The 27,599-nt window shown below is 46.4% G+C and overlaps 1 protein-coding gene across 4 annotated transcripts in view; it reads right to left on the reverse strand.

Annotated features, from left to right (window-relative positions):
• Window positions 1-9,426: 9,426 nt before the first annotated feature.
• Window positions 9,427-27,599, reverse strand: part of arhgap12b (Rho GTPase activating protein 12b) — a 43,482-nt gene continuing 25,309 nt past the window's right edge. The window contains exons 3-19 of one of the 4 annotated variants that reach the window (XM_040167182.2): window positions 20,617-20,889; window positions 19,658-19,798; window positions 19,472-19,552; window positions 18,958-19,080; window positions 17,811-17,885; window positions 17,322-17,383; window positions 17,158-17,239; window positions 16,861-16,983; window positions 15,924-16,025; window positions 15,740-15,838; window positions 14,702-14,801; window positions 14,504-14,623; window positions 14,294-14,392; window positions 12,556-12,633; window positions 12,325-12,459; window positions 12,095-12,200; window positions 9,427-10,902 (exon numbers count right to left, since the gene is read on the reverse strand). In XM_040167182.2, the coding sequence (XP_040023116.2) occupies window positions 10,728-10,902; window positions 12,095-12,200; window positions 12,325-12,459; window positions 12,556-12,633; window positions 14,294-14,392; window positions 14,504-14,623; window positions 14,702-14,801; window positions 15,740-15,838; window positions 15,924-16,025; window positions 16,861-16,983; window positions 17,158-17,239; window positions 17,322-17,383; window positions 17,811-17,885; window positions 18,958-19,080; window positions 19,472-19,552; window positions 19,658-19,798; window positions 20,617-20,889 (1,974 nt within the window). In that variant the 3' untranslated portion in view covers window positions 9,427-10,727. The remainder of the gene's footprint in view (window positions 10,903-12,094; window positions 12,201-12,324; window positions 12,460-12,555; window positions 12,634-14,293; window positions 14,393-14,503; window positions 14,624-14,701; window positions 14,802-15,739; window positions 15,839-15,923; window positions 16,026-16,860; window positions 16,984-17,157; window positions 17,240-17,321; window positions 17,384-17,810; window positions 17,886-18,957; window positions 19,081-19,471; window positions 19,553-19,657; window positions 19,799-20,616; window positions 20,890-27,599) is intronic. The other 3 variants (XM_040167184.2, XM_040167183.2, XM_040167185.2) reach the window with 3 other exon arrangements.

A 27,599-nucleotide genomic window follows, 5' to 3' on the forward strand; every position in this document is an offset into this window, starting at 1 on the left:
AAATAATGTTACCGTTTTGTCAAAATACGTAGCTTGAATGACAAAATAAGAATTAAATAGTAAATATCGTCTGATTTTGTGTGGGTTTTTTCATCTTTAATCGTTGTTTTAAATGTATACATTTTAATATGACAAACATGCATTCCTCTTTGTTTATCTTCTTTTAAGCCCCCAGCTATCACTGGTCATCCTGTGTTTAAAGTCCTATTGCAATGACTTGTGGGTAATTCCCTTGGCCTGAGTCAGCAGCAAATGCTGACTTATAGAAACAGTTCATAAAAGGCTCAATGCGTCTGCCAGAAAGCCTCAAACACTTTGTGCGGAGGGGGGGCTTTGTGGGTGGGGAGCAGGACTGTGTATTGGACCCGATGTGGGACGGGGTGCCAGTGGAGATTCTGAAGGAGCGGTCGGTCCTGGAGGCGATGGATGCTTGGATCACATCTAACATTTAACTGCAAAGGATTTATAGATTGTATAACTGCTTGTCTTCTAAAGAAAGACTTGTTTTCATGTTGGAATAGTTCGGCAATGTCAACTCTTAGAAATGAAAAAAAAATTCCAGACATATATTGAAAAAGAATCACTAAGTGTATGAAGAAATATAGTAGTGTAGATAACAGTTCTGTTATCGATCGAATCCTAACCATCCCATCCTTCATCCTAATAGAAAGTACCTCTAGTAGAACAGTTCTGGAGTGTATGTACTTAGTTACATTCCACCAGTGTTCACCGCTACGACACACGTCTGACAGGGATTCACACCGCATCTATCAGTGCAGCTTTGAAGAAAAGAGAACAAATCATCCAGCTGAGTGGTTTGTCGGGAGGTATTTGAAATGATCGAATACTCACAAGTGCATATTTCGGAATGTACATCTCACCAAGGTTCCACGTCCTGTTCTGTTTCCAAAGCAATTTCTGCCTGAGCTTCACTTCCCCCTCACTGTGGCAAACTCGAGCCAGGCGCATGTTTGAAAATGTATATTTTAGAAAATATCTGCATGGACGAACCTAGAAATGTAAACTCTTACTTGGAGTCAACATCACTTCGCCCCGGGGATGCCAAGGTGGCTCATCTCACCCAGTGTTCCTCAAAAAGTGGAGAAAAGAGCCAAAATATGAATTATGAGGCTTCCACACATCAGTAGTGATGCATGCTCTCATGTTCAAAACACACAGCAGTGACAGTACTGATCAAGTTGTTTTTTATACCATAACCTTTAGAATGATCCTAAATGACCCTCCCAGTCAGAGGAAGGGTGACAGGGTGGACACAGATTGTCTACAGGTCTGTAGACGATGCTGTCAACACTTCCCTCCACTACATCCCCCAGCATCTGGACTCCCCAGGATCCTGTTTGTGGACTTCAGCTCTGCTTTCAACACGATCATCCCGTCTCTGCTGCAGGACAAACAGGACAAACGCTGCAGCCACAGCCAAGGACAAGGACAGGTTGCAGCGCCTCATCCGCTCTGCAGAGAGGGTGATCGGCTGCAATCTGCCGTCCCTCTAGGACTTGCGGTCCCCCACTGACTGACTCTTACCACCAGTCATTCCCTTCACACTCCACATGCACACAAACACTTGTTTCTTTCACGTGTCACTTTCTGTTCGCTGGTGCACTTCATTTTTAACTTTTTATGTTTAACTTTATGTAATTTAAATTCGTCTTGCACTATGTTGTCTCATCTGTCTTGTTGTCAATTGTACCTCTGCAAGTCAAATTCCTTGTATGTCTAACATATTTGCTAGGGAGGGAAATTAAGTGAAGAGAGGGGGGGGGGGGGGGGGGGGGTTGATGAGGAGGGATACTGATCTGTGTGGGGCAGCATCCGTTCTCTCCTTCTGTCTCGGTCTGTCCCCATTTCCTCAAGCTTTTGTCATTAAGGCGCTGGAGGCTTCGTTTCTGCGCCGGCGTCCATCAGCACTCCCAACCTTTTGATCCCCGACGGGGGCCCCAGTGTGAGGGCGAAGACACAAGGCCTAGCTGGGGGCTGCGCCAGGCCTTCTGTCCGCATAATCAGTGTGGGAGCGGGGGAGGAGAGGGGCGAGCCAGTAATCCGGATGGGTGTAAATGATCTAGAAGAAGACGTGGAGGAAGACATAGTTTGTCCTCAACCAAGGTGAACAGAGAAACAATATAAGAGAAAGGAGATATCATAAAATCCGAGGGAGTGTGTGTAATCCAACACGTCTCTCCTTATGCCCCCTCCCCCCCAGGAAAGAGAACAGGTTGGACACCCATCTTTTCTGTGCCAGATGGCTCCACATTGACAAATCAATTAGGCTCCACCTCATCACCGGGAGGGACCAGGGCTACAAACCTGCCTGCCTCCGCCCCCACCACCCAGGAGTCCTCAGTCAACCACTCCTCCATCTCCCCTCGCCTTAATCACCCCCCCTGATCCCCAGAAAGCTTTGCCCGGGTAAAGAGGTCCCTCGCTTTTACCCGCAAGAATAAAAAAACAAAGAGGCCGGCAGCACATGAATCACGGAGCATCAATATGGATGACTTCCATGCTAATGCAGAGGGGACAGAGAGGACCAATGGCAAGAGTGTGTCTGTGTCTGTGTGTTTACAAGCTGTCAGAGCAGATTCGCCATGTGCTGAATAGCCAAGTGTCTCTGTTTGTTTTACCTTTGCTGTGTGGAGGGGGGGGGGGGTGGATTTTGGGGATGTTAAATCAAGGAGAATAAAGAGCGCAGCATGGAGCAGGATGGCATCTGGGTCGGGGAGAGGAGGGTGAGTCTGCGCTCTTCACTCCCCCCTAGTGGGGAGGAGAGACACGACAGGGTGGAAGGTGGACACAACGTTTATTAAAATAGGAAAAAAGACACTTCTCTTGGGGATGCAGATGGGCGATCACAAAGAAGAAATGTCAAAGATGTGTAGAAATGTAAATATATACATATGGCCGTCAGCGATCTGTGGATAGAGGCAGACCGAGCTGCACAGGCTTCCAGGCTGTAATGTCTCAAATCCTCACAGGGGTTTGCATACTCAACTCAAAAATAAAAAGAATGATATTGTTGATAAAACACTGTTACGTCAGAAGAGCAGGATTAAAAAGAGCAGGGCAAACTTAATTTATTTTAGACTATGGAGGCACAACAAACTGTAAACAGAACTTTATTATATTATCACCTGTTATATGGTAACGCGGCTTTCGGCACACAGACGCAGAGCACGAAAATCATTTGTTGTTGTGATGAATGGTTCCAATATTTACTCTTTTAGCCCGATTGTGGTCTCCACCACCAAATCCTTTTCGGTAGCATGTGTTAAGTATAAAAAGTAGAATAGGCCCCTTTCTTGCCATTTGCCCTGTCCATCTGTGGATTGACAATGGAATTCTATGTAACTGATTGGTGTTGAGTTATTTTTTTTATTTTTCGGCCGCCCAGAACCGACAAACCAGGCACTGGCTGTAGAGAATGTGTTTTTTTGTTTTGTTTTTACTATATGCTGTATATAAGAAGTGGACAAGTCATTGTGACACCACCCATTGTTTGAGCATTATACGAAGTGGCAGGAACCTGCCAATCACAGGGAGCCCGTCCTAAGCATACACTTTATGGTTTATTGGACTACGTGGACCATGATTTACTAAATGAACATAATGCTGTATTGAAGAAGACTTGAAACTAGAGCTTGAGACCCTAAACTCACAAGTTTACTTAGAGAAGTAGCCCACTAGCCCTTTAAGTACAACACAGCCACGTCTTTTGTTACCATACACCTCTGATCACCTAAAGCATGTAGTGTTTTTTTGAAAACAAACGGATACAGTAGTGCCTGAAAGGGGTTTGATTAGAGCTTTTGGAGTCAACCAAAACATTAGAGTCGCAGGTAAAAAACAAAACAATAAGCTGAAAAACAATCAGTTAACCCTTTGTCTGACCAGAAATAGTGTCATGTGAAGATTAGTGCAGCTTTAAAGTTTGTGACGCTTTCAATCTTTGGCAGCAGAATCTCAAATTGAGGCCCCCAAGCTCGCTGGTGAGGGAGTGAGGGGGATGTGGGAGGCAGGTTTACGCGGCGGGGAGGGGGAGGGGGGGGGGGCAGAGAGATGTGTGGGTGCCCTCCTGGCTCGCCTCAATCCCTGCGTCCCCTTACTCATTCAATCTGGGGGCAGCGACGGGAGAGAAAGAGAGAGCTGATGCCGAGACCCCTGGGGAGAGATTAGCGCTGACAGAACAACAAAGAGGAATTATGCCGGGGGCTCTCAGCTCCTCGACAAATTCAAACGTAATGTATGGCTTTAACCGCGCCAAGGAAGATCAACATAATATGTATGATCGACCCACTTTGCGGTGTGCTCCGTTGGCAGTGAGGTAAAAGCAATTTATGCCCGTAAAAATGTGCAAGCTAATTAAGTAAGACGCTGGCACAGGAGCAAATCCAATGAGCTTATGAGAGAGCTGGCAAAGTAGTCCGGCCCTCCCCCGGAAAAGGTCTACCTGCGGTGAGGGAGAGAAAAGTTACTCTCCGCTTCAGAAAAGCTCACGACCGAGTGTGGGGCTGTTGATCCTTTTAATTAAATTCTTGTTTGTGATTTGTTTAGGGTAGCCCCCCCCTTCCCCCATGGCGGCGGCGGGGCCCAGGGCAACTGTAATTACGCATTGGGCCTTTCCTCCAATCAGACAGCTGTGTTGAAAAGGCCGCGCAAGAAATGTCCTAATTACAGCCTGGGTGAAGAAAGGCTCCACCGGGGGAATACATGTGCTGTTAGCTAACAGATTCCGGAGCCAATCGTGCTAATGAGCCCCCCCCTCCACCTTCATATTAATCAGAGCACCTAGTTCTGTCTGTCTCGCTGTCAGTTGTTATCACGGCCAACCTCCACCTCACATCTCCATCCAGGTTGGAGGATGGCTTCACTGCTGCTCTTATTTCCCAACTCCTTTCCTCCATCGGTCTTAATCAAAAGAAATAATCAGCACTCTCTGTTTTGGAATCATCACTTAATGCCCCCCCCCCCCCCCCCCCTCCCATCCTCCAATCCTCATACAACAGCAAAAAAATGACCCGCCACCAACACATAATCCCAGAGTCCTCTGGGGATGGAAGTCAGGCGGCTCAGCCCATTTCTCTAATGAGCTGCAGAGCAGGCCGTGTCAGGGAGCAACAGAGGCTAACTACCACCTTAGGCCTGGGCAGAAGGGTGTGTGGGGGGGGTGGGGGCGGCAGACATTTTTAATGTTAATATTCTATCCTGGGAGGTGGAAAAATGTCAAAACCACCAGTTGAACAAAGCCAAGAAAGATGTCTTCAGGTGATTCTTGGACACCTTGGAGAGGTGCAACGCGGGGCCCGGCCTCTCCGTTTTCTTCTTCGCTAACTAGCACCGCCTGCCCCCAATACTCCATCATAGTGGGAGACAACCCCACTTTTAATGTGGATCTGCTCTAACAGTAGCTGTATCTGTCCAAGGGTGAACCAATAGATATGCTGGAGATGGGCCCTTATCTGTCATGGGACGCTCATACGGGTTGGCTTTGTATTTATTGCCCACTTAATGGACTTGATTCTATTACTGAAGGTAAGGAGAGAAGAAAAAAAATCCATTGCCAGCAACAAGGTACTTCCAGGGTCCTGCAATTACCTTATGTAAATCCCGGCCTGGAATGTTGATCCACTATTTAAAATGCATTGAATTTCCATGGAAAATGATCCACTCCTGCTGCCTGAAGCTCATTAATAACGACGAGGAGCCGGCCTGACATTTGGAATACTTAGACGCTTACTTAGCATTGCCATACATGCGAGAGCCCAGTCCGCCATGCGGCGCCGCTATGACAGCACACGTGGGGGGGAAAGGAGAACGGTGAATTGAAGCGCGGCAGGTGAATGAGTTATTTTGTGCAACCAGACCCGCTTCTTCTTTCACACGACGTTAGGCTTGAAGGTGCTCACGCCATCTTTGATCATGTGGAGAAGGGACCGCAAGAAAGTGAGTGTGCCGGAAAAGCTTCATTACCCAGACTATCGGCAGTATGTGGTTAGGGTTAGCATGCACCTCTGATGGTGTGCACACATGGGAGTTTGGGTGCTATGAGTCCATGAGACCAAGTCTGGGGTGCATCACTGAGGGCGAGTGGGAGCACTGTCATTTGTGTGAATGTTAGTTATTGGTGGCAGCTGGGATACAGGTCATCAGCGAATGAATGGGTGTGAATGGGTGAATGGGTTTTTTAAATAGTCTTACGTCATCTACAAAGCTGTGAAGGAGCTTTTTAAACATATAGGAAAAAGCGATCTCCGATCAGGTTTAAGAGCTTCGATATTGGACGGGTGTTGCATTAAGGCAGTGGGGGGCGGAACTCCCCAGGGGGGCACGGTGGGCCGACGGGCGGGGGGGTGGGGGGGCGAAACCGACATGAGGACTTGACAGTTTCTGTGTTCAAACCACGCCCCCTAGAGCGGCTCATCTTACAAGAGCACGAGCGCAGCAAAGGGGAGGAGACGCACAGCATCAGAAAGACAGCGAAAACAAGCAACATTAAAGATGTGATTGGTAGCAAGCTGCAATAAGATGGCAACGCAACCATCTCAACAACGGCCGGAAAAAAGGTAAAAGCTAGAAAGTTCAATAAGGCATATTTGTCCCTTGAAAGTATTTTTACGAAATGTAAAGAGGAAGTGGTATGTACTTATTTTACAAACATAATAAAGAAGAACAAAGAACGAATTACCCATTTTTTCAATGTTCCTATACACTGAAAAAGGGCCCTGATGGAAGACGTTTGGGAACCACTGCATTAGGGGAATTGCGTGATCCAACATTTCTCAAATCCAAGTATCTATTTTTCAATAGTGTCAGCTTTTGCACGCATAATCCACAGAACACAATGTCACAACCATCTCAGTGGCTGTATTACACTTGGATGAACTAGTACTTTAGAGACCCTCTCAGGTTGCTTAAACGCACAGGCTGCACTAAACAGCATGCGTGGATCGTAACCTGACCGAAACCCACACCGACTCAGCTGAGCCATCTGCTGCCTCCAGGTTGGTGGCAACACATCGCCTGCTAAGTGAACAGGGTTCACTGTGAGCCACAGTTGTCATCAGAGACCAGAAGGTAGCACCAGCGTAGCAAGAGGCCTCACTAACGTTGCTGGAGGAGCAGTTTGTTTTGATTTAGGTTGGGTCGGGGTATCGACTAAAGCAGTCCAAAAAAATATCACATGCCACCCCTTCCACGATACAAATCCAAAAACATCTTTCAGTTTTAAGTAAAAATGCTAATAGTGCAACTATTCCCATTTTTACTATATTTTTCTATAGTGGAGACTAAAAACAGAGCAAAAAAAGGGTTAATGTTGTAGGTCTATTTACATCCAGGTGGACACAAACATGATTCCAAATGGCGGCAAATGTTGCTCCATAACTTATAACAACTTTATTTACACAGGTTCAGCACAATGACTGTTTTATAGTGAAACTGTTCTCTTAGATGACCAGTGATTTTTTCACAAGTAAAAAGAAATGCGTAATGTGCAGGAGTGCTTACCAGAGAAACCTCCAACCTTTTTGTTCCCCATCCAGACACTTTGCAGACAGCCCACCTGCAAGACCCATAAATCTTTTATGCTCCATAATGGCTTGTTCACATTACCTGCCCACACCTCAGCCTCCACGGAGCAGGTCGGGCCAGGAAACCATCGTGAGCATATGGAGCACTTCAAAAGCCTCCCTGGGCCAGAGCTGTGGTCGCACCCATGAATTATAGAAATGATCTAATTGTTTTCTCATTTGGAAATACTGGGAACCCTCCACTCTGCATCTCAGTTTTAACGGCCTGTGGTTTCCAACGGTGCATGTGATTCAGTGCTGACAACCTCGGACAAAGTTTGTTGAATCCAAGGTGGTCCGATCTGTCGAAACAGAGCTGCAGCTACAGAGGCACAGCCCGACAGCCCGATGTGTAGCTGTAAATCAACACGTAGGCAAGAAAATGGAGGGGGCTTAGTATGACTTCAAAGAGGAATGGTTGCGATCAGAGGGGGTGGAGGACATGTGGTGGTAAATACATGTGAAACAAATCTGGAGTTTGGTTGAAGACTTCGTGGGTCATAAGAGAACCTGTGGAAACCTACTAAAGCGCAGACAAGGGGAAAGTCTTGATGATACTAGTTTGAATTTCTCTGTTCATTTACCACTGTTTTATTAGTTTGGTCATATTGGCATGTGTGCAGGAGGGTAGAGATGTTAACTGGTCCCCCTCAGATCCGTCCTGGGAGGGCCTCACGCCCTGTTCAACGGGTAGCATTTGTCATCTGTCACCGAAGCTGAAGCAAGGAGTAGATTAACCACGTGGTTCCAATCAGCAGCAGCGCTTTGACAGAAAACCTGGATGTATTTGTAAAACATTCTCGGCATAAAGGATGGATTTTATGAGAGCCAGGCATGGGGAGAAGGCTGCCTATGTTACATCAGGAAAGACACAAACTTTGGTTTCTGTTCATTTGCTGGATGTCAATCAGCTGTGAAATTGGTAATATCAGGTTGTGTCTCCTGGTTCTGCCCTGCGATTGGCTGGCGACCAATCCAGGGTGTACCCTGTCTATCGCCCGAAGTTAGCTGGGATGGACTCCAGCCCCCCCGCGACCCTGTGTGCAGGATAAGCGGTCTGACAATGGATGGATGGATGAATGGATGGTCTCCTGGTTCTGCACGGATTCAGGTCTCAGCTTTCATATGATAACATGGTTTGACGTACTACATTTCCATTGTGGATCAAACGGTTTACCTTCGACAATTAAGCTTCTAACACAATATTGTGTCCATCCTCCCAATGACTTAAGGAACATTTCCACTCACTATTTTATTTGTCCCATATATTTAACTACAGCCCCTTTCCTGACTTTTAAATTCTTATTTTCACTTTTTTTGTTGTAGGACTGACATACCCCAGAAGCTTGGGCTTCAGATATCCCAACACACAAACACAACCTGCAGTGTGAAACCCGTAACGTGTTGCCTCGCTCAGCTCTGCTCAGCACTTGCGCTTCTTAATCAAAACTGGCACCAAGGCAATTACCTAATTAGACATGAATTAATCCGCAGCCTTCAGGTCTGCAGCCAGGGTTGACCTAAGGAGTAATGACAAAAAATGCCTTCAAAGAGAGGAGGGATCCGATTTAATGGAATCCGAGCGGAGCAGAGGCTGTGCTGCATCGAACAAATCTCCAGAAATATACTGCGGCTCATTTCATAATTAACCAGTAGCAATATAATTGATTGAGACGTGAAAGCTTAATCACTCAATTCAATAAGCGGGATATCGGCGTTGAGTAGATTAATTCCATTCAGTAATTAAAGCCGAGGGAAAGGTGGAGCTTGAGTTGATTGAAGGTTAAACAGCAGACTCACCTCTTTATTGCTCAGTTACATCCGCCCGCTCCCACAGAACTCACACTTTGTTTAGTTTGTCTCTTTTATTAGACGTAGCGGTTTTACAAACAGCAGTTCATTCAGAATGTGCAGCTGACCATGCGCAGACACTCCAGGGTCACCTTCAGAGACAACAGTGGATCACGGCTCGGTTTCACCTGTGCGTCGTTACGTTGGAATTCAAATGTACAAATCTTTCGCACACACACACGCACACACACCTCAGTCACCACTACACATTTCAACAACTACTTTCTGAGACTGTACATAAGCTTTTGAAAGCTTTGTTTTTTTAAAGGCTCTTCTTTGCAATCCAACCCGTACACGTCCACCTCATGAATATATATATATTTTTCTCAGTACCGTTTCTAATATTAGTTCGAGGGGGTTGGGGGTGAGGGTCATCCAGCTAACAGTTGGACATTGGTAATTCATGTAAAAGTGGTAAAGTTGCAGTGCCAAGAAGTTGAGATGTTGAGCATGATGACCCTCCTGGAGTCAAGTGACCCCTCCCCCATCTCCATCCGCAGCGTTAACAGAAACTTCACCACAGCACGTTAGACTACACGACACAAAGCCGCCAGATGAGGGCACTTTCGCTAAGGCTTTAGTTCACTCACACACATCCACAAACTGACACACACACACACACACACACACACACACACACACACACACACACGTGGGCTTGTTGTCCTCCACTGTAGGGCCTCAGATCACAGGATTAATGGTGAACACTGGTTAGGGTGGGGGGGCTGTTTGAAGATGTCGCCTAAGGTTAGTTTGGGGGGGAACTTGCTCTAGAACTTCAGTTCCTCCAAGTGCCAAAGAGACAGTCCGTTAATGTAACACTGATGATTCTTTTTTTTGTTCCACCTGATAGGGAAACCACATCACAGACATAAGCACAAAATGATGAAGAGGGCCCCCCCTCAGGGGGCAAAGGTTGCCGCCTTTTACTTACTGACCACAGGGATCCAGTGTATGTGAAAAAAGAAACACCTGAAAAGTCCAATCCATCACATGACACGGACGTACACGCCATCACTCTGAAACACTGTCTGCGTGGCTCCGCCCCTGCTGCTGGGGGGCGGAGCAACTGGAGCAGAGGGCTGGAATCTGTAACACCTTTTTTTTAAATTTCTCTTTTATTCTTCTCCTCTGTAAGTGCAACACTTTTTGTCAACTGTGAATGAAAGTAACTGATTTGTTTCCTTCCTTCTCCCATGCGCTTGGTCCACAGCATTGTTCAGTTCAGTTGAAGAAAAACAAAGAGGGGGAGGAGGAGGAAGAGACGCCCGGCGTCCCGTCGTAGGCGGCCGTCCTCTACCTGCCAAAGATGCTGTCGTACTCGAGCAGGATGAGCTCCACTATCTGGTTCTGGTAGACCATGTGGACCGCAATGTTGCCCGTCTCCGTCTCGGGCCGCAGCAGCGTGGGACCGAACACGATGGCCACGCTCTGGGTAGTCATGCGGTTGGCCTCGCCATGGTCAATCACCCTGGGGGGAGAAGTAGAATAGGTTTAAAGATGGAATGTGTCAAATGCTTTAGGATTGCTTGACAACTCGGGGTTATATGTTGGAAAAAGAACAAACAACAAGGTGGCGGCACTCGCACACATCTTCAGGGCCCGAGATGGAGCTCACTCACAAACACTTCCAACACCAGCGAACGCCCCAGGCTGGAGCATAATAGCCTTTTTAAATATAATCTACATCCCTGCATGCAGATGCACACAACAATAACATATTCATGGAAGAGAAAAAAAAGAAGATTAAATCCGCCTAGAACTTCATACACTGAATGTCACGCTATAAATTTCCCTGAGAAAACAGCACTTCATAGGTACTGAATTACAGCAAACACGGCGCCATATAAATGCAAATGGGAAACCTCGGCAAATGTCAACGTGAACGTACAATATAGCCGTAGGCTGCAGTGGGCTGAGGATACAAGGGGGAACCTGCAGTTCTGGGTCTGCTCGCTCCAAAGGAGACGCTGAGGTTTAATGGTGGATACGAGCAGCCTCACTTTGGACAGAGAGCGCCTAGGGCGAGACTGGTCACATCGTCGGGTCGAGATCCGGGCAGGAATTGACTGTGTCCGTCCGGGTTATAGAGCTGCATTTATTCCCATATTTAGAACCGGTTCAAAAGGAAGTCAGAAATGTCACGAGCAAGCATCTTCTCTGTCGTTGATATCATTCTATCGGTTGTTGTGAAGAGTTGATAAAGTGCTATGGTTTTTTGTGTTATAGCTTCTTACCAATGAAAATCAGACCTGGTGTTGATTCGAGACATTCTAAAATGTTGCATATTTTAACCCTTTTTTCCCCCCAATTAAACAATTATGCCAAAATACAAATGAAAGTAATGACTGTGAATGAAAAATAACACCAACATGAAATAAATAAATATATATATATATATATATATATATATATATATATATAAAATAGATATTTTTTAAAGAAAAATATTTGAAAAGGACTAAAAATAAATAGAACACACTTAATTCATAGATTTAAAATAAACAGCCATAAGTATAATCATACGGTAAGATCGAATCTTAAATTCAAATTCTGTCAGTAATATCGGTCTGATGCATAAAACAGGAGGATATACTAATGTTGTTGTAAGTAGTTCTTCCACATTGTACAAATTTAAGAAATTCTCAATGGCCCCTTCTCACCTGCGCAGGTGTTTGAAGAGACCTTGCATTGTGTCGTGGTTGGGTTTTGGCAACTTCTTTATTAAATCTTGGATTGAGTTGACCCGCTGCTTGTAGTCGGAGCACTCTGCAGCAGAGAAACAGTTGATGAACACACATGTGCAGAGCGCCATCTTGTGGCCACAGTAGGGACCTAAAGTAAAGGTTTGCTCTATGCGTTGTCATAGTGTATCTGACAACAAGTCACTCACTGATGGCGTCTACAAAGTCGTCAAAGGATCCGTATGTGAAGAGGGGCTCAGGAAGCTCCCTGAAGAACATCTTGAGAGCTCCGGTGGTGACGTGGATGTCCTCCCACTTGCTGTCATTCAGATCCACCGTCTCATCTGATGGGGGAGGCCAAACAAAAGAGACGATGTCTCAAAATGTCCTACCAATGGGAAGCATGTTTGTGGTGAGGTAGAGGGCTGCTAGACTCCTACCGTGATTCACAGCAAAGCGGAGCTTCTGGATCACCGCCAGGTTGCCGCTCACTCTGTATAAGCCGTCCACATCAAGGCCTGTAGGGGAAGAGAGGAGCCGTGAGCGCTACTCCTGACCGGCTGAACAGAGCCCCATGAGTACCTTTGCATGTCCAACACACATTACACACAACAACAATGTGTGTGTTAGAGCAGCTCTTTGGATGATGGACCATAACGAAGCAGAACGCTGCTGCGGCTGTAGTTCATTTGTAATTTGATACGGCTATTGGTCCGATGCCGACTCTAATGTCAGGAACGGATATCGTTCACTAGGCAGCCAATCTATTGGATTCCATTCTGAATTTCTATGCCGTATACATTGTATACTGGAGTTTTGACAATTAATTTGCTGCATTAGGCATTACATTACATGTCATTTAGCTGACGCTTTTATCCAAAGCAACTTACAATAAGTGCATTTCAACCATATGGATACAAACTCAGAAGAGCAAGAAACAAGAAAGTGCAATTTCATCAAAAAAGCCAATTTACAACTTACTATAGATAAGAGACATTAGAAGTACAATTTAAGTTAGTCTTTTTAGTCACAGTAGAGTCTGAAGAGATGTGTCTTTAGTTTAAAAGAAGTAAAGGCTCTCTGTGGTCCTGGTGTGATCAGAGAGCTCGTTCCACCATTTAGGAGCCAGGACAGCAAAGAGTCGTAATCTCGTTAAGTGTTTTGCTCTCAGTGAGGAGGAACAAGCAGTTTAGATCAGTTTTGCTTATTAACTGGATCCCCATTAGCTGATCCCTAAAGGCTGGCGCATGCGTCTGCACATTTGCACATTGCTCGTTTCAATTCATGGTTCTAAAAGTCTTGCGTGTGTTGCAGAGCAATTCACCTCCAGAGTAACGTTTTTTGTTGAAGACGACCTAGAGAGTCACGTCTTTGTGTGTGGAAGTCGTTGGTTTGTTTATTTATTTATCATAGACTTTATTGCCCCGTGCATCGCCACTGTTGCTTTTCCGCATTTCGTTGCATCAGTACTTGTACCCTGTGCAATGACAATAAAGTTGAATCTAACCTAATGATCAAGGACACATTTGTCCCGTATTTTCCTCCACAACTTTGTTCCCCTTGACCGGCAAACCGACGTTTGTGGAGATCTCCCTCCATGAATCAGAGGCTGTCCGTGCGTCCTTATAATCTGCCAATGACGGGTTGTATAAGTGGTCATATTTACAGATGTCTTCCAACAAAAGTTCTTCAATCTGATCCGTTCTCTCGTAAAATCTCCGTTTTAATAATGGTGGTATTATGCTATAAAACCGGAAACATGAGACTCCGTAAAGGATGTAGTTAGCAGACCAATCGCAGCCTTGCGGCCTTCAGGAAACGCAGAAGCATAAACTAGGCTTTAGCGGCCGCTGATCTCCCTGAGGTCCACAGAAAGGACGAAATGTAATCCAGTTCCAGGGTTAAACATAGTTAAAACATGATGATATTAATAATTTTAATACTAATAATCAATAATACATTCAGATACATAGTGCAGTCAAGGACTAGGGTGTATGTTGTCCAGTGCACCCCTAATTCACAGAGAGTACAAAAGCAATGGAAAACAACAAGTGGTTAATGGCCTGAGGTGCGCCTTTTAATGTTTTTTTTAAGTGAATATTAATGTATATAAATATTACCTGTATGAGCTATATGAGGTAGTCAATTACAAAAAGTAGAGAAAGGCGCTGCTCATACCGGTGTTCTCCACATGGTCGATACACATCGTGACAAAGTTGGGTACCGACGTGGTCTCCCGCTGGCACAGACTGGTCAGACTGCAGCCAAACACCTGATCTGTGAACCACCAAGCACACATTCATTGCCTGCTGGTTACTTGTAGAGCGGCAGGCGAGCGAGGACACGCTGTCACGTATTCGGACACGTGCACAAGTAGGGGTCAAATACCTTTGATGTAGCCCTTGTCTCGGACGGCCTGGTAGGTGGGTCGGCGTGTCAGGAACTTCTTGAGTTTCAGCCGGGTTTTCTTCTGGTCTGATGAGTCCATACTCACAGAGGTCTTCATCACTGAGGAAGACAGGGGGGATGTGACCATATTTCTTTGAGACAACAATAATAAACACTGTGACAGGATGTCGGCCTCACCTCTGTTCTTCTTGTCCCGGGTGTCCTTCTCCTTGTCCTGTTTCTCAGCCCCCGGAGACTCAGGCATGTCCTCCTCGATGGCCTCATCCGACTCCCAGGCCTGAATAGGAGAAGACACACGTGTTCAAGTCCCAACAGAAGGAATTATAGATTTTGAGAAGCGCTGTTGTATTTAGTACTACTCCATAGTCAGGGTACTACTGCAGTAGATACCATTTGGAAAGTACATAAAGTACCAATGTGGACTTAATTCGAATATTTACACCACTTCATTTTCCAGTGAGACCTTTTCTAATATCCATCCAGGTTCTCTTCAAAGCCACCAGACTCACACACTGAAAACAGTAAGTCAACCTGCCTCCTACCGAGGCCCTGCTGACCCCTGCTGCTGCTATCATCATCATCATCATCATTAAATATGAATCATATACTTCTATACTATACTTACTGTCATCATAAACCAACATTACCCTTTCCTAGTCTTTAGGGAAAGTCTTGTACATCTTTTACATTGTTTATTCTGTACACATGACATCCATTGTAGTCTGTCCATCCCGGGAGTGGGATCCCTCCTCTGACGTTCTCCCTAAGGTTTCTTCCCTTGTTTCCCCATGGAAGGGATTTCATTTTTTGAGGAGTTTTTTCTGTGCCGATGTGTGGGTTTCGAGACGAGTAACAGACTGTAAAGCCCTCTGAGGCAAATTTGTAATTAGGATTTTGGGCTATACAAAATAAAATTAATTGGATCTGGTAGAAAACCAGGGAGTTGCTGATTGTGTGACTTTGGGGGTTTTAGTTTGGCTGCTTTAAAGTCACACAATAACACTAAGTAACTAACTAACTGATGGAGGCACCAATAGACCAGTTCTGTGATGTAAAATTACAAAAGGAGTCAGCTGCCTTTGCAGAGAGCTATATCTAGATCTATATATACATACATGTATACATACACACACATATATATATACAGCAAGGAAAAAAACGATCAATTAGCATTAGCAGGAACAAAGAGGAGAAACTAGGGAGTGGCCCCCTCACATGTGTGTTGATGGTCTCAGTGAGGGCCCGGTACCAGTCGTTGATGACACTGTCAATCTCTGACTGGATCAGCAGCTCCGTCCCTTGACGTGTCTTCAGCTGGGGGGGAGGAGGAGAGTCACCATTACTTTTCTGACTCCAATCTAGGGAGAAGCCCTGATGGCAGATGGCTGTGGCTTCGTACCTCGATGACGTGCTTCTTGCTCGACTTGTCCTTGGAGGCCCAATCCACTGCCCCCCCTCTCAGATCAACGGTGAACTCTGGCTTCGACTGGTTGCCCCCAAACTTTTGGAAACAACAAAAACATATGAGAGTGTGACAAAGACGATACAACAGACACATTTGTGTTAAAAGCAAGAAACTGTCATGTGAATTTCCACCTCACACAAAAAGAAAAAGCATTGTTAGTTGTTGTTATTTATACATTGCGCTTATTAATTCACTTATGGTTGGATACTTAATACACAAAATGGTTTTAAAAATCTAGTTAAGGTGTTGTGACACTGTTATGCTTACACATTATTACCAAAACATTATGAGCGATTTGGGAAAATAAATAATCTACAGAATAATGATTTTATTGTCTCATGTTATTAACAGTGAAACTACGATTACACGCTGGTCAATCTGACCAGCTCCTGTCTCCTGTTTTGGAGGAGGATGTTTGCAAAGAGTCAACCTTGTTGTATGTCTTTCCTTGCATAAGTCAAACATGTAAAGCTTACAATAGCGTCATATTTGATATGTTTTCTTCTTAACTAAGAAAATCAATGAGTGTTGTTATGGGAAACGTAAAAGCTGAGTCCAGTATTCGCTCTCCTCATCGTGGGTTTCACTACCAACTGCTGAGGGCTCTTTAGCCCACGTTAGCTCGTTACAAAGTCTGTGTCTGCGGTGTGGTGCTGTGGCGGTAGTGAGGTAGATGGGGACCCGCCTGGTTCATGTTATACACAATCATTTGATCTATTTTGTGATTAAAATAATACGGATTAGTGCCTAAAGCTTTAAACACACACACACAGCGAGGGAGACACCAGAGTCCCCATCAGTTAGGACAGAAGGGAATGGAAGACATGAAAGACAGGCAGGAGGAGCGGCACACGTGCAGAGAGGAACATACAGCGGGAGCCTGCACAGGCCTACAGTTCACATAGGAGACAGCAGGACGGGGCTTGACCGAGCGCTTCCAGTTGCTAAGGAGAGTGAGGAGCAGCTCGGGGATGGAGCCGCTGCGGTAGTACGACTTCCGGAGGAGAGGAGGAGATGCGATGAACAGGAGGACACATTTCACAGCACGGATGGCAAATGAAGAAGAGAGAGAAATAACACAGAGAGGAACGGAAAGGCAAAGCTAAACAAGAAGATAAAGCTGAGCGTCACAGGAATGTGGAAGTCCCGGGGCTGCTGGGATACGTACCCAGCTGGTGCTGCCCCCTTGGCCCTTGGCGAAAAGCAGGGAGGAACCTTGCAGCACTGTCCACGAGGAGGTCCAGTTCTTCCTGTAGGTTATAGTAAAGCGTGTCTTAGAAAGGGTTTGAATTTCATACCCGTCTCTAGATTTTGAAAAAGTTCGTCACCCACCTAACTTTCTTTCCATTCTCTGTGATTTTTGTTACGTTTAGGACTCCGCACTTCTCCGAGGGCTGAGGAGACAAAGTAGGTAAGGAGCTGCTGGAACACATTGAGTGAAAAAACACACCCACACAGCAGTCAAAAGGTTGGATTCATTTGAATGAGAAAGTGTGTCCAAACGGTTGACTTGTACTGCAAACACACACACACACACACACACACACACACACACGCAGGAGATCGAGAAGGAAATGGGACTTGATGACGTTTCCAAATGTTACCAGCGGAGGCCGCCCCAACACCGCCGGCAAGCAAATCTCTGCATGTGGCGGTGGGACGGCAAAATGTGATGGGATCAGATGTGAGGCTTTAGATGTGACACGTGTCAGATGTGGCATTATGCAGATGAGAAGAAGATGCAATGGACAGAAAGATGTGTTTTCATTTGGGTGCCAGTGAAAAGTTGCGATGCGCTGCAGTGCATGCTGGGATACTAACAGTCGAGGTATGCTTAGGAGATGAGGGGCAGGAGTCAGAGTCCTGAGAGCTCTGCTTGGGCGCCAGAGCACACTCCTGCCAACAAGAGGCACATGATGAGTCGCTAAGAACTACGAGACACATGAAGACAGGTTAGTGCGGAGCAGGGTCTACAGCAGGGTCCCCAACCACCGGGCCGTGGACCGGTACCTGTCCGTGGGCCACTTGGTACCAGACCCCACCACAGAAAGAAAATGAAAAATGGGTTTTATTTTGAATATTATAATTATTTTAAAATTGACCGGATTCTCTCCTAATTACGTGCGTTCATCCTTCGACATATTTCCCAAGCGTCATCAACGCCACTACCAACGACTACTACTTCCTCCCCTTCCCCGTCGGCCATGTTTATCCGGCACACCTTCAAGTTTGCCAAGAAAAATATTGTCTAACGTGAAAAACGATCCGTGAGGTACGAAAGGTTGGGGACCGCTGATCTACAGGACACACTGGCGTGGAACGAGCACGGATCGCCTGTTGATTAGAAGAGACGCTCTGCGTGGTACCAACTTTATCACGGCAGAGAGAGGGATGAAATCTCCTCTTGAGCACATCTGAGGTGCACTGCCAGAGTTTGAGAAAGAACTGCAATGAAACTGCCACAGAGTTAGCCTCCCGTATGTGTCCTTCCATCTAGAAACTGCTCTATAAAAGTCCACCAATACATCTGGAAGGTGTGCCACTGACTCCAATAACTAAAATAAGGAGCCCGAGTTATAGTAAGGACTAAAAGCAGCTTTAATTTAGTACAACACTAACTAAGATGACAGACTAAATCTGCTCAGAACGTACCTGTGATCATTGCAGACACTGCCGTTTCATTGTCTCACCACAACAATTAAAACGAGTTTGCTTAAAACACTTGCACGTACATAAACCTGTTTTTTTATAATACACCATCCTTATCATCCAATATTCCAAAAGTAAAGGAGACACATCCGCTGTGAGCATGTTCATGAGCACGTCATTAGCCCTCTGGGATTAAACTCTCTGCAAATGAAAGACAGGTAATGGAAAGAGCAGACAGCCTGCCAGAAAAAAAAGAGCAACAAGGGCTCCTGTTTCCATGGCGATCACACCCTACGGGCTGCGTTGCCGCATGTCTTACCTTGTCGTTGAGGTCCAACACGTAGGTGCTGTGTCTCCACTTGGTGAGGACGATGGGGTCCTGCTGCTTCCTCTCCAGACTGCGACTCTTGGGGACCTCGCCGGACTGAGGGGAGACGTTGTACTGCGGAGACAGAGACGGGAGTTCTCAGAGGTCACGGGGCTCCTACAGCGCACCCCGTCGGTATGTGTCCTCTGCCCTACCTCTCCTTTCACTGTCCACAGCACCATTGAAAGGAACTGTGCTTACGGCCCGGGCATTGTGTGCGGCTTTCCGCCGTACTGTTTACTCAGGAGCCGCTCTACTCAGATTAGTATGTTAAGGGCCGGTAATGGGCCTGTGACCCGGGGTTCAACCTAAACTGGGCTTGGGCGGGAGCTCGTCAGAAGCTCATCCACTTACATCAACAGGACGCAACTTAAGCATGCAAAGTGGGAGGAGTCCCAGCAGAGTGCGTTCAGCGAGAGATGGAGGGAAACTGAAGGACAAGCTCATGTTCATTAGATAGTCTCACCTTGGGCAGTTCCCATTCGGACCTCGACCCGTCAGAGCTGTAGTAGTAGGGCCGCCCTTGTTCATCCACATGTTTTATCCACTGCCAACGCAAACACCAGTAGTCAGGAAAATGGGGAACACATCTGCATATTTAATGCGAGAGAAATTTGAAAGGGTACATATTAAAATGACATCTAGTGCTAACCTTCTCCTGCGTGTATTCGGAGACGTAGAGCGTGTGTCCGTGCTCATCCAGCTCCTCGGACCAGCCTCTAGGGGGCGACCCGTACTGGCTGTCAGACTGACTCGAGTGGGTGCTGTGACAGAATTCCTCAGAGGACAGCGGCTGTGGAGGACATGGGACAAGAGACTATTAACATGTACGATACATTTAGGGCACAGTCTATGAAATACAAATAAAAGCTAACACACTTATTATTATATCGAAAAAAGGCATTTTTTGAGATTGTGAAAGCTTAAATAATTAAGTTCTACATTTATGTTGACTAATTGATGTTTATTGACAGAGCAATACATGGTTATATTCCTATAATACTATATATATGATAACCAGTTTTCTTTCACAAACATCGTGCTCCAAAGCCAACCACCACATGGGGGCGCTGTTGGATAGCTGGGACGAAAACTACAACCTGACAGGAAACCAAGACTAGTTTCCTTTCCTCTAGTGACCACATGTCAAGTGATTAGAGGTCCAATGCTGATCGTTTATGTCCTCGGATTTTCGCTCACGTAACAACTTCGCTCCATCCTCCGGGTCATGTGATCACACACACCTAACGCTGTCTAAATAGGGCTGGAGGGATTTTGTGGTGGTGTTGTGTACGCTGCTACGGAAGAGGCAAGTAAGGTAAAATAATATGCGACTACTTAACAGGTGGATAATCCATTTATGTTCCTTAAAAATCAAAAAAATATGTGAAACAAGGAGAAAAAAGTTGTCAACTGCCAAAACCTTTTCCCAACCCGTTTCACAGATGAAAATAAAAGTAACTTCAAAAGAATTATCCTGTTTTTTCTAGAAAACAATTAACACAAGACTTAAAAAATGGACAACCATTCAAATTAAAGTCTCACCTGCCTCTTTCCGTATCAAAATAAATAACAACTAGCCTACTCTCATTGACCCGAGCACCGCCTCACCTCGCCCCTCGCCGTGCCCTGGCTGTCTCCCCTGGCGCTGCTGGTGCTGCCACTGGCGTCCCTGGTGCGGGGCGGCTTCCAGGTCCGCTCGCCACTCGCTCTGTTGTAGTAGAAATGCCTGCCGCTGAGGTCTTTGTGAGTCTCCCAGTCGCCCAGGATATGCAGAGGAGAGCTGGAGGGGACTGCTGGCAGGCTGGACTGAGAGAGCTTCAGCTCCTGGAGGTTGGTGTAAACCGGCGAGTCGGAGCGGCCCTGACCCGTGGGTGATGTTGTCTGGTGGAGGAGAGGAGAGATGAGGTCAGATCATGTCAACAACTCTATGCAGCTTCTTCGGTTTTTAATAAAGTATTTCTTAGGACAAGTGTCCTCTACAAATTCAATGGTATTTAAGGAATTCCACAACTTCTCCAGGAGCTGTGAGTACGAGTCTCTCTGGCGGTCTGCACCGCGCAAAAAGGCTTGCAGATATTTTAAAAACGGAAGGCCTCAGTCTGACTCCCATCAGGTCCTCTGACTCGGCACAGTAACAATCGTTTGGAGGTCTGCTCAGTGACCCGGGGCACATGCTGCTGGCATTAGCTTGCGACCGCTAATTTGAGGAATACAAATTAAATACAAAAGCCAAGGAAAGCAAATGAATTACAGGAAGCTTTTTCAAAAGTTCCTCTGGAGCAGAAGTCTTCAACAGGGGGTCCGCGGAGGTACTGCAGGGGGGCTGCGAAATTTTTGATTGATAAGACAATTTTTCTTCAACCAATTTTCTCCCCACAAATTTAAATTGTATTTGTTGTCTTTAAATACACTTTAACACGAATCCAACATATTGTAGTGAACGGATAAGATGATGTAGAAGACGTTATCTTTCAGTCCACAACACACATGTTCAGCTTCCCACAGCAGCTCTCACGCTGGGCACCGGCTCACTCACGGCACCTTTCATGCGAATACGACAGCACGGGCACTAGCCAATCAGATCACGTCTAAAGAGCGCTAAGCTCAAAAATAAAAGATGGCGGATCAAAGTCCGTTGAATAGGGGGTCCCTGCTCCATCTCGCCATCAGTTTAGGGGTCCTTGGCCTGAAAAACGTTGAAGACCCCTGTTCTGCAATGTTTGCGATCACTTGGTCACTGGTTATCGGATGCTGCTTCCATGTCTTTGAGGTCAATTTTTAAAAATCAATTCTGTAACTGACCAAAGGCACAAGGGGAGGAGCCAAAGCTTGAGATCTGAACCCAACTCCTGCTGAAAGCCTTTCTGCAGCGCAGTGGAGAGGGGGAGAAGATGCAGGAAGTGTGTGTGTGTGTGTGTGTGTGACAACCGGTAAACCCTGTTGCCATGACGATTGCAATATAAATGGGGTAATCGTAGTAGTATTTGATTGGCCAAAGCAGCCCTTTGGCTACAAAGTGTCTTTGTTCCACCGGTGGTTACTGAACACAGCTTCATGACACAATCACACTGCACATACTCCCAATCTTTGGGCTGGAGCAAGAATTCACTGTTTGGGTAAAGCGGGACAGAAGAGCAGTATTTCTCATCGAGCTCCACCTTAATGTTGTGGATCACAAATAAATAATTTTCACAACCCTCTGATTCACAGGATGTGACGGGTTCAGAAACACGTCTTGCTGGACGCGCTTTTCTCATCAAGAGCTGCAGACAGACTTCGTGACAAACGAGGCCTCTGCAGCGTCAGTGCAGACGCACTTCAGAGGTGCTCTCTGAGAACTTGGCAGCATCCGAAGGCCACTGGAAAGCTACGTTACCATGGATACACCTTAGAGCATTTGATTTCTTGTGCTATGTTTCTGAAAACATTTTTGTTGGGTGGGGGGGATTAAACAGCCAACCACAGAGTAGTTTGTATGAGACTCCCCTCCTCAACCCCCCTTTGCTACAGGTGGAATGTGTGTGTGTGTGGAGGGATGGGGGGGCTCAGATGACTTAACTGTCCTCAGGACACAGATGGGACATCCTGCAATAACAGGAACATTTTCTCACACAAATGATTATTTAACATCCTGCAGGCTTTCTAAGTTTCAGTCCAGCGCACAGGGAGCACTCGGGCCATGGAGTCAAACAGAACCAGAGGAGGCGGGTTTTTGTGGAATAATGTGGAGCGATCAAGCCAAAATGCACATGATTGAGTGCAATGATGGGATGGAGGGATGGCTCAAGCTCCATAAAAACAGAACGCAACCCTACAGTTTTCTTGGTGGTGACGGGGTCGTTTTCTCAGATCAGACAAAGCTTCTTCTGAAACCACAGAAGTCACTACAGAACCGTCTCAACAGTAGTGCTCGAGCAGAAAGACAGGGATTAATGTCACACACATAGCCAAAGACCCGATCCAACCCTGACGGAGGAGATTCAGACCCGGTCATATATGACCTGCTTTGTGGAGGTTTTGAACTAAAGTAGCACCAGTCCAGCATATAGTATCACACTATTCCACCACAGGCAGTACAGTGCCACGGAAAGAGGCAACGTGACAACAACAACAGAAGGAGAAGGAAACGAGCTTGCAAGTAAACAGGTTAGAAATATATGGCAAATGTTAGAAGACGAGTGAAACACATCCAACACGTTTAGATCTCAAGGACACACAAAATACAGTCTTTAACACTTTGGTCTGTTCCCACGGCCTTTTTCATTTGACCGTTAATTTAGATCTCCGTTTGAAGTTTGGACCTCTGACATAAGGATGAGAGAGCAGGTTAAGGGTTCTTGGTATCTGCTTCTACGTAAACACTGACGGGAGGAGCAACATGGAGGGGAGTTGACCTTGGATTTTGTCAAAATGATTTTAAATGTAGCAGCACTTTACTTTGTTTTCATGTTGCCACACAGAAAGTGGGGCTTTGTGTCAACACAACAGCCCTCCATGTCGTTCTTTAATGAAAAACTCCACAACAATAACAACAGGAAAACAAAGTAAAGTGCTTCTACTTTTAAAATAATTTTGACAAAATACAAGGTCGACTCCCCTCCATGTTGCGCCATACAGTCGCCTCCTGTCAGCGTTCAGCGATGGTAGAAGCAGATATAGAGTGCAAAGCTGAATCTTACAAATGTCACTATGGGCACTAAAAGAGCAGAGGACCATAAGGTCTTCACAGCGTATCTGCCTCGTGTGCTGCTGCCAGGATACAGGGACAGCTTGAGCGGATATGGCTGAGTGAAATAAAAGTAAAAAAAGCTGTATTGATTGAAAAAGAAACACCCGGGTGAATCAAAATGAGCTAAAAACACCTCCATCGTATTGTTCCCTTCATGAAGATAGGTGACCGACTTCCCCCTCGAATCTTAAAATAGAAACGATGTCGTGGGACAATAGGTGCCCTCTTTTTGCTGTGTGAGAGCGAAAGGCCCCGTGCAGCATATGCTGAGAGAGAAGTCCAACACATGGCTGGACCAGCAGGAGACAGCGAGGCCTCTTTCCTACAGAAAAAGGCTCACTGAAGCCTGTATCAAGTGTTTTACTGGCAGAGTCAGCGAGCGTGTGGTACTTTCAGAACAGCGCCCATTTCAACTGGAATTCAATTCAACGGTTTAAAACCCAACAGGCCTGGCAGCGGCGCCGAGGCTCCAAGTACAAACGGAACCTTTGAGGAAGAAAAGGACGGGTAATGAGTTGTTAGGGGACATGATATCCAATCTGTTGGCAAAGCAGCCCCCACCCCCCGCCCCGGTCTATGGTCACCTTGCTCCTGGGGCCGCACACGAATACGTCGTCGTCGTCCTCCCCGGCCCTCCTGTAACCACGGAAGGTACTGAGCACACGCCGCATTGCGATGCTCGGCACCCGTCAGGTGCTACAGCAGACAATTGTCCTCCCTCAGGGGACACAGCTTCCGGATTGTTTTATAATTCCCCCTCCATGGACGCCATCCTCATGGCTGAGCGAACAGTCCGGTTGTGAAGGTAGGCGGAGGGAATTTGAGACGGACTGTAAGACCAGAGGTGAAAAAGGGGGAACCGGATCCGTCTGCCGAAACACGCACAAACTCCTCTGACACAACAGGAAATGGTGCTAAACCAGTCTGAGCTTCCTCTATCTTCTGTGTGTTGGTGTGGGGGGGGGGGGCCTGGCAGCTCAGACGGTCCTCAAAGGCATCACGGTGCATCTTTCAGTGCGATTGTGCAGCAGATTCTGCAAAGTTGTTGCCGATGTTTTGAGATGCAGAGCTGAGGAAGTACACAGCGGGAGGAAGGATGACAAATGGGGATGTGGCAAGAAATTACTACGTGAGATGAAGAAGTGCCAGTGTCACTTGAACGACAATCTGATTCGTCAGTTTGATTTTTGACGGTCAATATTATTATATGTACTATGAATAGAACATGAGTAAAAAAAAAATGGATAAATGGTTGATTTAAAAATGTGTGTTAATGCAGAGATTTGATGATGTTTGTGAGTAATGACAACGTAGAGCGACTTATAATCATAATAGTGCAGTAATACACAATTCACATAATACACACTTCACAATAATACAGTGCACATGGGGTCTCTGACGAGTAATTGAAGAGGGGGCGAAGTGGGAGGGCTTGAGGGATGGATGGTGTTCGACACAGAGGGCGCTGCATGCAGATCACATCTTAGCAGCAGCAGGCTGTGTGCGGGCCGTGATGAATAAGTCACACCGAGGCCCACAAACAGGACGCATTACGCAGCCTGGACAGTGTGTGGGAACGCCACAACACGGAGACTGGTGATTTGATTTGACTCACGGAGCTGATGAGGACGGAATTGATGGAGATGGCGACAGAAGTGCAGACGGGACGCATATGACGACGGGAGCCGGTGCATCAAACCACTGTGCTCCCTCTGGTCCTTTGTTCTGCCTTCTCCCATCCTGCCTTTGCTGACCTCTGCCCAAACACTCTTCTGTTCCCCCCTCCAGTAGCCATGCACCAAGCCCTGTGCCTACTACAGCAGCTGTGATGCTGATCAAGATGATCAAGTCCATACTTGGCTGTGGTTCACAAGGGGATCGAGGTGAAACAACACACGGCTCAGCAAACAGGGACGAAGCACACAACGACAGCAAAAAATTGTTCTCGCCCGGATGACAAGACAGATCGAAGGACTCTGCAACAAGAACCTTTTTTGGCCCCGAGGTTGATGGTACTTGGGCCAAAACGTCAGTTTGTGTCTATAGAACAACACCCAGCTTGTGATAAACCTCCAGTGGAGAACATCTGGTCTTTTAGACGCTGCTGATGCTTAGGAAGTGCAGAGGAAGAGCTTAGAGGCTGCAGAAAAAGGGGTACTATGGTAGATTGGAGCACACAATGGTCAAATTGTGTTTAACAAACTGCGGGTGACAGCTGGTGTAGAGATGGGTGTCAAAAGGGTCCATTTCAGACACCCTTTTCCATTCTCTGCCGCTCTTTTTACAAGAGTTACAGGGCTGTTACTTTACTGTTGCCTCTCTAATCACATTTTCCTCTTGTTAATGAGCGAGCGGGAGAGGGGCAGATATTTCAACAACGAGGGACGCCTGCAGTCTTGTATGCATATGGTAAGACGACAGCGATCGATCGCAGGTTCTGCTTCCATTAAACTAAACACTGCAAAGCGTATGGAGGAATTCCTGTAGTGTTCAGCTGCTGGTTTGTGCGCGGAATTGCATATTGCCGCTCGCTGTCAGAGTGCATGATATGGTTTACGCAACGAGCGGCTGGAGGCGGCGCTACCTGCACCACCTGGCTATGCTTCATCTCGGCGTCCTCAGGTGTGCGTTTGCTCTCTGCACATGTGCAGGTCAGTGCAGCCTGGGCACACAGGTTTACTTAGGCAGTAACTTCGGGTTTTAAAAAGTGGAGCTGAAGTCGCTCTAATGTCGATCAGGGGGCGACGATCTCTATAAGTCTATGAGACAATGAGTCTACCGCTCTCTTGATATTCCCTCAGTAAACGTTGTAAGCAGTTCATGTGATCCCGATCTCTAGTTTCAAGCCATTAATACACAACCATGTTCATTTTGTAGATGATTGTACATTTACAGTCGGGGTTACTGTGATTGACAGGTTGTAGACTTTGCGTCACTCTTATGCAGACCAAATATGCTAACTACCGTTCATTGGTTCAAAAAACGGCATCAGAGCCAAAAATCTTAGATGGCGACGATGAACATGCCGAACTTCAGTCAGTTAAATTCATATTGTAAAGCACAAAACCACAAATCTGCAATTTACTATCTGTAAAGCTCAGACTTCCTCTGTCCCAGAACCTTCACATTGGCACAGCCCCCCAAAATGTGACGTCACAAGGACTACACCCACTTCGGCCTGGTCACACCAAGGAGACCCTAATCCTCTTAAAAGAGTTTCGGTTCTGTAGTGGATTTACACACTACTGCTAGGGCACTGGGCTGGACGTGGTCCGTCATTACCGCTCTTCGGGTTTCTTGCCCCAGGAGTGTCTGTCATTGTACACCATTTGCTTCCATCGAAAGCCGCTTGCTAATGGTTTGTTAGCCAGTTCCAGCGACCAATAGGGCTCTCCTAGGGAGAAGGAGTGTGGGTGAGAGGGTGAAACAGACACTGCATGTGCACGCTATGCAAGGACCTCTACGTTTCTCTCCTTGAGGAGAAAAAAAAAGGCCACAGAACCACCACAGCATGAGCCGTTCCCAGCACCCACAGCAGTGTGTCCAGTCGGGACGCCGCACTCCCTGCTCTTCTTCTCCATCTAGGGGCCAAACCTTTGACTCAGATGCACCAGAGTGGAGAGCTGGAGAGTGTGAGAAAGACCGACGGACCCGTGGGACGAGATGACTGCTATCCCATACAAAAGGGAGAAGAACGGGCTGTGATGGAGACGGAGCGGAACGAGGCCCGATTAAAGAATCCTGGCTGCAGAAGTCAAACGACCTGCCAGCCGCCTGACAGCATCCATTTGTTCTGCTAAGAGTCTGGGGGGGAAAAAAGAATATTGACGACACACAGAAGGAAAATTCAATTTCTTTAATG

The sequence above is a fragment of the Gasterosteus aculeatus genome, chromosome 21 (genome assembly GCF_964276395.1).
Source record: "Gasterosteus aculeatus chromosome 21, fGasAcu3.hap1.1, whole genome shotgun sequence".
In the NCBI taxonomy this organism is placed as follows: Eukaryota; Metazoa; Chordata; class Actinopteri; order Perciformes; family Gasterosteidae; genus Gasterosteus; species Gasterosteus aculeatus.